The sequence below is a fragment of the Daucus carota genome, chromosome 7 (genome assembly GCF_001625215.2).
Source record: "Daucus carota subsp. sativus chromosome 7, DH1 v3.0, whole genome shotgun sequence".
NCBI classification, from domain to species: Eukaryota; Viridiplantae; Streptophyta; class Magnoliopsida; order Apiales; family Apiaceae; genus Daucus; species Daucus carota.
This window is the reverse complement of record NC_030387.2, coordinates 39,690,801-39,704,047: the sequence shown is the minus strand read 5'-3', so window position 1 is coordinate 39,704,047 and position 13,247 is coordinate 39,690,801. Positions and strand designations below refer to the sequence as shown.

Genomic DNA, 13,247 nt, shown 5'->3' with positions numbered 1-13,247 from the left:
CAAAAATTACTTATTATTTTAAAATATTAAAAATTATATTTGAAAAGAAATTAAATATACTTTATAATGTTATAGTTTTTTTAATTTTTAATTATATAACATATATAAAGTACTATCAAAATATAATTAATTTTGCTAGTCAAAAATTAGAATAAACATATATTTTGGAACAAAAAAATATATTTTTAATAATACAAATAAAATAAGTCAGAGCTAGACTTGTGACTTTGAACCATTTTTTCTCATTTTATTACAGAACATTTTTCAACCGAAAACATTTGTTTGTGCAATTTTCCAACCCAGATCATTCATTCATCAAGTTTGTTTTGTTATATGTTTTGTTATACTTGTGAATTGTGACAAACTCCCAAAGGGCTCATTCCAATTTCAAATATATTTCTTGCACAGGATTTAGGGTTAAAAATGGGGTGGGGAAAACGGGGAACCCGCCCTAACCCGCCCCGAATGGGGCAGATCCGCCCCGCTAATATGGGGAATGGGGCAGTGACGGGGAATGATTTTCTGCCCCGCCAAAATATGGGGCAAGTATGGTATTTGTTGAATCCCCGTGGGGATTCCCCGCCCCGCCCCGCATATATTTAATATAAATAAATAATTATATTTAATATAATATATTTATTAGATTTAATATAATATATTTGTTATATTTAATATTATTATTTTTAATACACAAAACTATAATTTTACAATGTATAACATGTCTCTTTGAATTCTATTATAGTTAGTTTTTTGCTTTGAATATACATGTCTTGTATATTATTATTAAATTCTGAAGAAAAAATTACTTAATTTTAAAGTAATTATTTAAAGTGTAATATTATAGAAGCGGGGCGGGGCGGGGCGAAATTATATTAAGTCCCCGGTGGGGCGGGGATGGGGATTAAAAATAAATCCTCGCGGGAAATGGGGCGGGGATGGGGCAGGAAAAAATTATGTGGGGCGGGGTTGGGAAATGAAGTCCCGCCCCGAACCCGCCCCATTTTTAACCCTAACAGGATTATGCCATTGTGATCTTCCAATCTTGACCATTTATATTCAGCAGAGAGACCTAAAAAAAAAAAACTCAGAGCCTGATCTACAGGTCTTGTGGCATATAGCACAAACACTGATTTAACCAGCAATATTTGGACTCTGATTGGAGTATACGTAATGCCTTGTCGATTAATAACAGTTCAATAGTAAAACAATGATTGCGGAAAATGTCCCTGGGATCATTCTGTATTAGGCTGCCTAAAACTTCATGTTTCTGCCACTCAGAGCCGGGCCTTAAATAATTTCTGTATGCCAAAACTTCAATGCGCGATTAGTAAAACTCTGTGATCCCAAATCAGGAACCAAAAAGAAAAGAAAATGAAGACTAGCGCTAATAATCTGGATCTTTGACTAAATTTCCTGCGATAGCAATTAATTCCTCCATAGCAGACTTCTGAAAAAGCCACGTCTTCGTGCTTTACTCCTGTAGTCTTTATCTGAAAATAGAACAAATACCAGAAGGTTGTATAGAGTCCCTAAATTTTATGTACAGATTTGTGTATAACAGACAGGAACTAATTGAATAACTATGTAGAGCAATACCAACCTTTTAATCTGCCTGCAGTGTACAAGGCTTCTTCTGCAATGGGTCGCCATTGCTCTGCACACGAGTAGTTGATTCCAAGACCCACACTAAGTCCTCTCAACAGATGGACAGTGCGAAGAACAGAAAAAAGTTCCTCTGGGAAAGCCTGTCACCAACAAGTTCAATTAGGCTACAAAATCCAAGCAAAAATTATGTCCTCCATGTAGTAACATAGGAAGATGACACAGGCATTAGTACTGTACATGCAACAAATTCTAGATGGAACTCGTACATACCCGCACACTAATTTTTTTGATTGATGATCCCTCTGAAAAAGGTTGTAGCATCTTTACACCTGGTGGTAGCTTTGTATCAAACATCGTCTGTGCCAACTTAAGCATTTCAATTTCTTCCATTTCACATAACTTTAGTGTATCTATGCCAAGCTCCCTGATATTACCGATCACAAAACAATATAAAAGCAAATCATAGTCTGCATATACAAGTGCATCGATGTCTTTTATATTCTGCTTACTAGTAAGAACTAGAGTTTATTCTTTGAAACAAATCAGCCGAGAGTTGTACTTGTCTATTATGTAGCCATATTGCCCCTACTCCCAGTCATCACACCCTTCTATATTCTCCTCACTCGATTCTCTTTTATGCAAGACCATGTTTGTTAACATAGTGTGTTTCTCAATTCAAGTTTATAATCTAGATAACAAAATTTGATGATCTTCAAGGTCAGTTGTTCATATAGTGTGTTTTCTCACTTCCAAATACATAATCTAGAATATGTAATTATTGTAGTTCATTTTCGTGCTTAGTACCTGAAGCTCTCTGATGCTTTGGCAGGATCATTATCTGCAATAGCAAGAACTAAACTTGCATATCCGAGCCTTAACTCATCAGGTAGATCCTTCACTTGACCATAGTCGAGCAGTGCAATCTGATTTAGGAACAAAAAAAGTCATGAATTATACCTAAGACAAATATATCAATATTTGACATTCCATTTAGTAGCATCAGGCAGTCAGAACATAGTACATGTAGTAACTTGGAAGTCCACTTGCCTCTGAACCTTTACAAACCAAAATGTTTCCAGGATGTGGATCTGCATGAAAGTAGCCACTCCTCAGTATCATTTCTCCATATGCAAGTGTCAGACTTTTTAGAATGTTCCTGCATTCCAAGAAATATTAGTGTCTTCCTTTTACCAATACCCAGAAAGAAAATGCATCAAGGATTGGAAGAAAGCATGCATTCTCTGTTCTGAGATTAAGCATCATTTCTCCAGATTTTCTAGGGGCTTACTGCTTTGCTGCTGCTGCCACCTTACCAGCAGGGTTTATGCCTCTTTTCGCAATTTCATCTCCAAGATTAAGGATTGGGATTCCATCAATATATTCCATCACCAATACTTTCCTAATGAAATGCCAATATATATTCATTAGTAGCTGAAGCTACAGCATAGCAATAGTTGATTAACGCCTTCTTTTAAAAATAACAAGGATACTAACAATATAATACAGAATAAGAATGAGGGCTACCTAAAGTCAATAAGAAGTGTCTTATCTGGTTGGTCGCACATAGTTGACAAAGCTTTATTTCTATGAATGCCAGACTTCAATTAGTTATAATTATATCTCTCTATAAGGGTTTATTCCAACCTCTCCCTCCATATCCCCCTCTCCTCTCTCTCTCTCTGACAGGCCATTCTCTATTCTACACTCTAATCTAGATTCGAGATCCATCAAATCTCTCTGACTGACTGTTGAGATAAAAGCAGGATCTAGTCTCACAAATAATCTACAACAATTACAAGGGAGTTTCTACTCATATTTTCCAACCCCCATTCTAGAGGTCTCTCCATCTATTTTATTGGCCTTTGCTTGTATTTTACCTTCTCCTTAAGCTGAGGCCCAATACTAACTTCCTATTCTCTATTCTAATCTCCAATCCAGATTCTAGATCCATCAACAGTTAAGTTCGTAAAAGGTTTCAACCAAAAAGGATGTAGCTTATGCTAATAAAAGGATACAGGATAAAAGGAAGGGAATTATAAATGAATTATGCTATAAAAAATGTACAGATGGTTACAGGTGAAATTCATGTTCCACGGGGAATGAGCCAAGTGACAGATAAACAATAACATAAGATAAATTATACAAGTGATGAACAGTTTGAACCCCTACAGATTTTTTTTTGTTATTTTTTTATATTTAATGACATGCTTAGAATTTAGAAATATATTGGAAATAGCATAAATATAAATATTACTGGAGCGTGTTCCAACTTCAATTAAGAAATTTAGAATATAAATGTGGTCTAATTTTATTAAGTACTGGGAGAACTACAATTGTTTTAGGCTTGATTACCAATAAGCATAAACCTGTGAATAAGCATAAACCTGTGAACAAAATATATTCAAGAGATTTGAAATAAATTAAACTCGAAGGACAAATTATTTTTTTGGAATTTTAGCAAAGAAATGTACAGCTATAGAAGAAAACTGCTTACCTAGTTACCAAGTTCCTAATCAATCGTGGCACCTGAACAGGGGACTTTTTTCCTTTGCTATATAGAAAACATCGAATCCGTTCCATAGCATCAGCCTCCCTTCTGAAGTCGAATTCATATCCTATCTTTAATGGAATAATATTGACAACATTATATACATGACTGCATAAGAGAACTGGTAGAAACATACAATGTCTTCAACTAAAGTGTCTAAACAGTTGAAATCATTTATGGAAGAGAGAGACATAGAGACAATTCATACAGCACAAGGCCAAAAATTACAATATATATACATATGGAGTGAGGGTGGGAGAGACAATGCATACAAGCCACAGCACAAAACAATATATTATATATTGTATATTATATATATGGAAGGAGGGAGGGAGAGTTTTCTTTTGTATGAGACTTGTAACTGAATAGTGTGTAAAAAAAGGCTACTAAAATAATACCTAAGACCTATAATGATAAAAATAAAAAATAAAAAATAAAAAAACTTGACAAGACCTTAAAGACTGACATTTAACAACTTCCCTGCAAGGGAAGGAATATGAGCGCTTGCGCTACCTGGACCAATGGGTTCATCACCATAGAATATAATTTTTAGAACAAACAATTTTTTTTCCCTGTTTTTTTTCCAGAAGTGTAGCATAATTATCTTTGAAATGACCAACATGATATATAAATGATCTCCAAATTGACTGATTACAAACATAGGAAGAAAAAATCACCTGTTTCTCCATTTCCTTGGTTATCGAGTATAAATCAAATTTGATATCTGTCTTTTGCATGTATAAAGCAAAAGCTTTCAAGTTTCGGAGATCTGTCATCATAAGATCCTGAACTCCAGGATGTTGCACCTAGTATACATATATAATTAGAGCTTCAAACATATCACGATCAATAACAACTACTACTTCAGGGTCCCCTTACCTTCACGGCTACATCAATCTTTTCACCTCTCAGCCTTGCACGGTGGACCTAAATTGCCAAAATACAATATTCAAAGTATATAAACTGGGATGACCATAATTCAAAGTCCATAAAACTTGTGAAGAGTGGTAGTGAAACCTTTTCTATATTATGGTAAACTGGGCAACCCTATATATTTCAAAAGTGGTGAAATTAACCACCGGCTATTAATACCAAATTCAAGCAGAATATCAGTCGATTATCAATTGTCATATGACAAACAAATAAAATATGTGAGTGCCAGACCGAATATGTGCATTGGCTTCAGAAGCACACCTTAAGATAGTGAGCCAAAGCTCAAGGGAACATCTAAAAGCTGAAGATGTCCATCATATGTTCCCTTTTCCAACCAGAGCTTCTATGATAGATAGTAATGAAAATGATTTAGTGTATCAACTAAACCCTTTTCCAGTTTGTTGTTATAAGAATATACTAATAATCAAATTGCCGAATCAAAGCTCGTGTTAACCATTAGATGTCAATTTGCTTAAAGCTTTGACAACATGCATAAGCTTTAACTTGGTATGCTATTCTGCATTCATCTGAAGCACTAGGCACCCAAGTGCCAACACCAATCCTATTCTCTCTATGGTTGCCTTTGGATCGACTGCAATCATTAGTTTGGTTCCAATTTTTACCTATCATGTTTCTTTAACTTTATAGTCTTGACTAATTCTACGGCAAAGGCTTTGGTTTTACTTTACAACTTTCAACTACTTTATGACTGTGGTACTTCGGTAAACACATTGATGCTGAATCAATCAGTACACATACACACAAAGACACGGAACACAACATGTGCAAAGGTAAGAAGATAACCATAGTGCTTGAACACAACTGTGGTTCTACTTTACCATAGAAGATAGGTAAATAACTCATAGTGCTTAAAGTTACCTGTGCAATCGAGGCAGAACCAAGAACATCCAAGTCAAACCTTTCAAAGACTTCTTCCATACTTTGACCTAACTCTGCCTCCAGCACACGCCGCACTACATTAGCTGGTGTTGGCGGAGCATGATCACACAATGTAACAAGTCTTTTTACCCATGCAGCTGGAGCCAAGTCAGGCTTCCCAATAATTTGGGCAACCTGCACCAACCCCGATACCCCCCACAGGATTAAGAGAAAAAAAAAAAGACCATATCAGTCTCCACCATAAATAGAAAACAGCAAAAGTTCATCGAACATCCGATGAGGCAATGCCACATATCATACCCATAATTACAATACAAACTACATTCTACAAGATAACAAATACACCAAACTAATTAAGACATATATAAAGCTAATTACCAAAATAACAAAAACCCTTGTAAGATAAACAAAACAAAATGCCAAATGCATTAATGTACACCTTCAGAAAAAACCCTCCCATGTCAGAGCACATTGAATAAATCTTCTCAGCAGCAAGCTCATGTTGCCTCTCCCACATTGCCTCTTGCTTCTGCACATCCTTTTCGAAAACAACTCGAACTTGAAACACCTACCAAAATCACAATACCAAACCAAAAACCCTATCAAAAATTCAACAGAACCCAAAATAAAAATCAAAACTTTCCCAAAACCCCATCAAAAATTTACCAAAACCCCATGATAAAAACCAAAACTTTCCCAAATTAAACATCACAAAACCTTATATCCAGTGTAAATATCAGCTGCTCTGGCCCAAAACTCAAAAGACCTTTGTAAAGGTCTCAGCTTTACTGCAAGATTTTCTTGAAATTCTTGAAAATCAAAAGGAGGAGCCATACAATATCTGTATGTATATGTGTAAGTATATATGTATCAGGACAGCCCCCGCCTTAGTTAATTTCAAGGTAGAGAGTCCACTAACAAAAGGGGTGGTCAACCTATCTTTGTATTCTTGAATTGTGGCTTATAATTCATAAACATATACCCATATCTACAATATATAGATACAGATATTTGTGTGTGTGAATCAAGAACAAGTGACAAGTAGGAGAAAACGTTAAGTTATGTTTGGTTTATGAATATGTTAAGTATCTTTCTCTTTTATCCATTTTCTCCTTTGTAGTTTAGAAATGTTTGTCTTTTTGTTGATTATTCTATTGTTATTTATTTATTTTGCTTTCTTGGAAACTTGACAATTGCCGAATTGTCAATTGCTATGGATTTGTTACTTATTTAGTAACAGAGTACATATTCGGTTTTAGCTTAAATGGAATGTTCAATTTGACAAAACAAAAATACGTCTCTCAAATCACATGTCTAATTTTAACTTTTTTGCTTTGTCAGTTGATCCAACTTTGACTAAATTTCATAAATTATTTTAAATTAAATAATATATATAAATTTCAGTGACTAAATTTTGTATATTATTTTTTAATTATATAATATATATTCACTGACTAGTCATGAAGTCATGAATACATCGCAACTAATCTTGAAAATTGAGTGAACTCATTTTTCAGGTTCTGTCTTGAGTACACGGGATGTCAGAAACAAAAAATCTGGAATAATTTTAGTTATGTATTCATCAAATCGAGTCTGTGTCGTGTCTCAGTCCCGGTATGGCTGACGCGGGGGATAATAGTAGAAGCGATGAAACCAACAATGCGAACAATAGGGTGCGATCATTACAATATCAGCTCAGCACTGGCTGTTACAAATCCAACAAAAAAGAATTCCAAAATGCATCTAAACATTCGGAGTGCTTCAGTAATTTAGTTCGAGAGGATTGGTAGTATATGTCATAGCATTCAAGAGTCACAAGAGTGTCACATTTATATTAGTGAATCTAAACCTGTCTTTCGTCGAATCTACACTTTCAAATTCTGAATGCAGCAGAAATTAAGCCAACACACTGAAACAAAAAGGCATTTCACAGGCAACTAGTTTCGAGTTTCATCATAGGTCAAGAATAGGGAAGATCAACATCGATGAAATCCCAATTATCTTCTTCCTCTTTGACCTTTTGAGGTTCTTCCGTATCATCTTGCTTCAGCGCTTTCAGCATTGGCCGTCTGGAGTAAAAAAAGAGAGATGTATTAGTTTATCATATAATTTAGGAGCAACTCAAAATCAGGATACTTATTTGACCTTTCTGGCAAAAATTAAAACCCACTTTTTCAGTTAGCAAATAATGTAAGTGTGGTACGGACTACGGAGTGTCGGACACCACACATATCCAAGTGTCCGACTCGAAAAATCTGAAAATTGGGGACATGGGGACACTTTTAGACATGGATACGGGGACACAAAACAAGGATGATAAGTCTGAGTAACATATTATGTAACAATGCACAGAAACATGACAACTAGAATTATGAGTGTTATGGCAATACCAAGAGGTGAATATCAAAAATTAAGAAACGAAGCAAAACTTTTAATTCCAATTGAACATCAAACAGGTAATATTGTGATAAAGGATCCTTTTCGATCAGCATAGGTCAGCAGATTGTATGCAGCTCTACTATTTTCCCCACAATTTCGGTTTGACAATACTGAAGTTCCTCGAATTTGGCTTTTCCCAGAATTAATCTTAAGAAGAGTCAAGGATTGATCAATTAAAAATTGCAAATAGTCTATTGGTTGGAATATTACTTTTATCAATATAGTGTTGTTTATAATGCAATTAAATATAAGGGTTTGTCTAGTGTGTGCCCATGGGCACATGCTAAGCACTAACATTTAGAAAATTGGAGGGTTTTGATTGGTGTGGTTGTTGCAACTGCAGGGGGGTCCACTATTATTAAAGAAGATAAACCAATAGAAACCATCCAAATTCATAAATTTTGGTGCTTAGTGTGTGCCCATGGGCACACCATAGAAAATCCGTAAATATAATGCATAACTGAATACAGTATATTGTAACAATTCATTATCTGAGAAATATAAGAACTATCAATTCATTATCTAGAAATATAAGAACTATAATAACTTGCTAAATACAAATCAGATATAATTATACTGACTAATAATATAAGTATTTAAAAAAAAAAAAAAAGAGGTAGAACCAAATTCTATGCAGGCATGCCTTCAACCAAACAAAACAAATACACTATTGGACCTAATTTTTAGAGCCTAAATTAATTGATCAATCTTAAACATGGGATGTTCTTGGAAGGTTCAAACTTTGAGATACTTTCATCACCTTCTCCCACTCCTGAACCAAAATGTAATGTGGAAAAAATGAAATTTCAGGGTTTCTTCTCTTTTGGTTGTGATCGATTAAATATAGAGTGTGTCTAAAATCATGTTTGTCATAGTTGTTTTAATCTTGCTTCCTCATTTCCTACAGTTGTATACTGGCAGATCCAAACTTATAGTTGCTCGCTCGAGCCTGGATTGCAACATAATAATAGGGAGGAGGTGCTAAAGTAGATCGGTAATGCGGGAATCTAGAGACAAGTGGAGCACTGATTGTAAGTTCAATGCATAGTATACTCTAAGCTTGAAAATAATAATTTCAATGCATAATTGTGTACCTCCGTTTTCACTCTAAATCACACCGAAACTACTAATTGAATAATTTAATAGTTCTAGCAGGTTGTTGCACAAACATGTTTCGCCAGTTAAAAATGAGAACTACTAACTGAATACTGCACAAGCTGGATTCCTGTCAGGAATTATGATCTAATGGGCATATACAAAGATAGACATAATGTATTAGAGAAGTTGTGTCAACAGTGATCTCAGAGGATGGGATGATAACTGTTAAATAGTTAGTTAAAATAAATAGAAATTGTCCCTGGCCAGAAGCACATCTTTGAGATCTCATTCTTAATGGTATATATACATCGGGTCTTACTCTGTGGGCAAACCACTAAAACAAAAACTAAATATAAAAAATTAAAATTAAGCAGAGAAAGGTTTCGGGGCCGGGGATGGACCCCGAGGTGGGCCTAGATGGGGCCTGGGTGGGGCCTTGTAGGTACGGGGTGGGGCCAAGTTTTGGCTCTTGGAGCTGTCTAGAGGCAATCCGGAGCCTTGGCGAGGCTCTGTGTGAGAATGAATCCTGAAAAGATTGCGGTCTAAGTACCAAACAAAATTTTTAAAAGAAACATATCATGAGCGATATATGCGTAAGCCAATGCCAAACATATGCAGATCTCACACAAAAATCTCGGAAGCAATTCCTCTAACCACCAAAACATTCACATCTGTACATTATATACATTAGTTATATTCACATGTGCAAAACGATTATCAGAATCCAATTTCAACCTCAACATAACATTTTTTTGGGGATTCAATAACAAGCACTCAAATACAAGCAAATCACTGGGAAGACACTCGTATAATCAAAACAAAACATCAAAAATTTAAACCCCCCCCCCCTCCCAAGGCTCTCACCTAGTAGTCAGCAATTAAAACCATGAATAACCTTTATAAAGCATATTCAGAGTTTAGACCTTTCATCATTCAAAATAATTAGAAACTCCCTGAAATCCGCAAAGAATATCTAAAATTCCATTAACCTATGACGCACACTGCCACAAAACCAACATAAGGTTGATCATGTCGGTAAGTAACTTAACATAATATCATTGTTCAACCCTAGCATTTCGTTATTCAAATGATTACAAACAGCTCCCTATAAATCTGTGCTAAATGTCTAAAATTCCATTAACCGAACATAAGGTCAATCACTTCGGTCACTAACTTAACATGGTATCAGGACCCAACTAATAATACCCACGATCTCGATTTCAAACCCCGTATCCCCAAGCCCCCAATTACTCCACTCTACGACATGAACATAAAAATAATAAAATGGAAGCGCAATGACTACCGTTTACGATTCCGCCTAGCAGCATCACGCGTCTTGCGCTTGCGTTTCTCCTGATTAGTCTCGAAATACCTCCTCCTCTTACACTCCTGAATAATCCCCGCCCTAAAAACCTCTCTTCGAAACCTCCCAATCAGCTTCTCCTCAGGCTCGTGCTCCCCCACAATCACCTGCAGATTATACGCCGATTTGAAGAAAAGGGTGTTGGCATTAGCCAGCCCAGGGCACACCACGTTGATCAGATCATGTTGGGAGGAGAGAGGCGTGATGGGAGGCTGGTGATTAAGGGTTTGGGGTGTGGGTGCGTTTAGGGGAGGTTTGGGGAGGGTGAGGAGGTGGGGTGGTGGGAGAGATTGGGAGAGATGGAGAGAGGAGATAGAGGCGAGGAGGAGAGAGAGTGGGGAAGGAGAAGCAGCAGTGGCCATTTTTAGAAGATTGTTTTTTATTTTTTTTTGGGGATGTAAATGAAGAGGGTTTTGGCCGGCGTCGAAAGTGGCGTCGTTGAATACCGGAGGTGACGGAGGTTTCTAGGCTCGACTCCGGAGTTTCTTTTTAAAGTTTTTTTTTTTACATCGGTAGACATGTGTAAAAATAACATATGAATTTCGTAATATCTTTAAATTGGTGAAAAGAATTCGTAAATATTAATTTAGTGATAGTATAAAGATAAATTAAGGGAAAATAGATTTTTTTGTTACCAAACTTATAGTGTTTTTAGAAACTTGTCACTCAGCTAAACTTTTTTCCTTTTTAATCACTGATGTTAGGTTTGGTTTTTTATTTTAGTCGCAAACTTAAGTTCAGATTTAATTGCTAGCATTATGATAATTTTTTGTAGCATCATTTATACATAGTGATAATATGTAATATTTTGATGATATGACGTATGTTTATATCTTTATACATAGTATTAATAACATAAAATGAGCCGGTGAAAAGTTAAAATCAGTAAAAATCGTAATTAGAATTCTAAAATTTCAATACTATGTTTTTTTTTTTTTTGAGGAATTCAATACTATGTTAAAACTTATTTTAGAACAATTCATCCTCCCTGATAAGATAAAATCTAATTGAGTGATATGATGCATCATCTTTCATTATTAAAATTTCAATCGACTAGTTCATTTTAAGATCTCTATTAAATTTATTTTCATAAATTTTATTAACTTTATCTTATTACAATTTTCTAGTTAAATAAATAGAGAGAGGAAAACTTAGTATTCGATGATTGTGCTCTAAAATACATCATTTTGTGTTATTATTACTCCCTTTGTCCTCTCAGTAGTTCACAGTTATTTATACTGCTTAGAACGTATTTTAAAACTCTTATAAAACATAGTTTTATAACTTATTTTTGTGATTTTCTTTTTGTGTGTAAAAATTCAAATGTTGATTTTTTATTCAGAAAAAAAAAATTAAAATTATTTATGAAACTACATCTTTTAGAAGCCGTAAAATGCGTGTAAAATTATTATCACCAGAAGTAAACGATTCTGGGGACATACAAAGTACTATATATAAATATGTAGACATATATCAAATCATCAAAATATTACAGACTACCACTATATTTTAATAATGCTAAAAAAATTATCTTAATGCTAGTAATCAAATCCGAACCTAAGTTGATGACTAAAATAAAATCCAAACCTAACATTAGTGATTAAAAGGTAAAGAAATTTAGTTGAGTGGGAAGTTTCTAAAAACACAATAAGTTGGGTGACAAAAAAACTATTTTCCCATAAATTAAAGGTAATTTCAATGAAATTATGAGGTATGGAAATTATTCAATTTGGAAAAAATATATAATATATAAATCAGTAATAATTGTTATGAAATATTATAAGTTCAAAAAAAGTATATGCATACTCAAAAATATCACTTTGTGCAAAAGCCGAAGCAGGTGTTTAACATTAAATTTATTTTAAAATATATTATTTATCACTATGATTGAGTTATTAGATTTAAATATTATTCCTCACTTGAAACCGAGACTTCTTATCGGTTCAAAAAGTTTATTACTTTATTAATATTAATTTGAGAGTCCTGATCTCGGATGAAAGGGACTGGTTACATAACACTTAATTTTTCAATTATTGGATTAATGTCCAGATGGGATTATAAAAAAAAATTAACATGCTCAATTTTTTTAACGGCTAAACGGAGAAAATGACCCCATTTAGCGCTTAAAGCGTTGGACAAGTTCATGTCCAACAATTTTTAAACGCCAGACATGCTGAAAAAATGTTATGATCCTGGACAAGTTAGACATTTATCTAACGGCTTAAAAATAGTTCACATAATCCCTAACTACCCAGCACACTTAATTTACAGGGTTTATTGTAAAGTTGTTATTTTGTCGGGGTTTACTTGGTTAATGAAAAGCATGACCTTTACAATAGTCGAGTTAAAATAATATGAATT

General features: G+C 34.5%; 2 protein-coding genes across 2 annotated transcripts; both read right to left on the bottom strand.

Annotated features, from left to right (window-relative positions):
• Positions 1-1,156: 1,156 nt before the first annotated feature.
• Positions 1,157-7,073, bottom strand: LOC108193306 (uncharacterized). The gene is made up of 12 exons (XM_017359908.2): positions 6,704-7,073; positions 6,426-6,554; positions 5,966-6,160; positions 5,033-5,080; positions 4,831-4,959; positions 4,100-4,224; positions 2,894-3,004; positions 2,653-2,761; positions 2,410-2,528; positions 1,876-2,029; positions 1,601-1,745; positions 1,157-1,490 (listed from the first exon to the last, which is right to left on the bottom strand). The coding sequence occupies exons 1-12, from the start codon at positions 6,818-6,820 to the stop codon at positions 1,426-1,428; spliced, it is 1,446 nt and encodes a 481-aa protein (XP_017215397.1). The 5' UTR covers positions 6,821-7,073; the 3' UTR covers positions 1,157-1,425.
• A 546-nt stretch (positions 7,074-7,619) lies between these two features.
• Positions 7,620-11,390, bottom strand: LOC108194192 (small ribosomal subunit protein bS21c). Its single transcript, XM_017361112.2, has 2 exons — positions 10,827-11,390; positions 7,620-8,055 (listed from the first exon to the last, which is right to left on the bottom strand). The coding sequence occupies exons 1-2, from the start codon at positions 11,246-11,248 to the stop codon at positions 7,947-7,949; spliced, it is 531 nt and encodes a 176-aa protein (XP_017216601.1). The 5' UTR covers positions 11,249-11,390; the 3' UTR covers positions 7,620-7,946.
• Between the last annotated feature and the right edge of the window lie 1,857 nt (positions 11,391-13,247).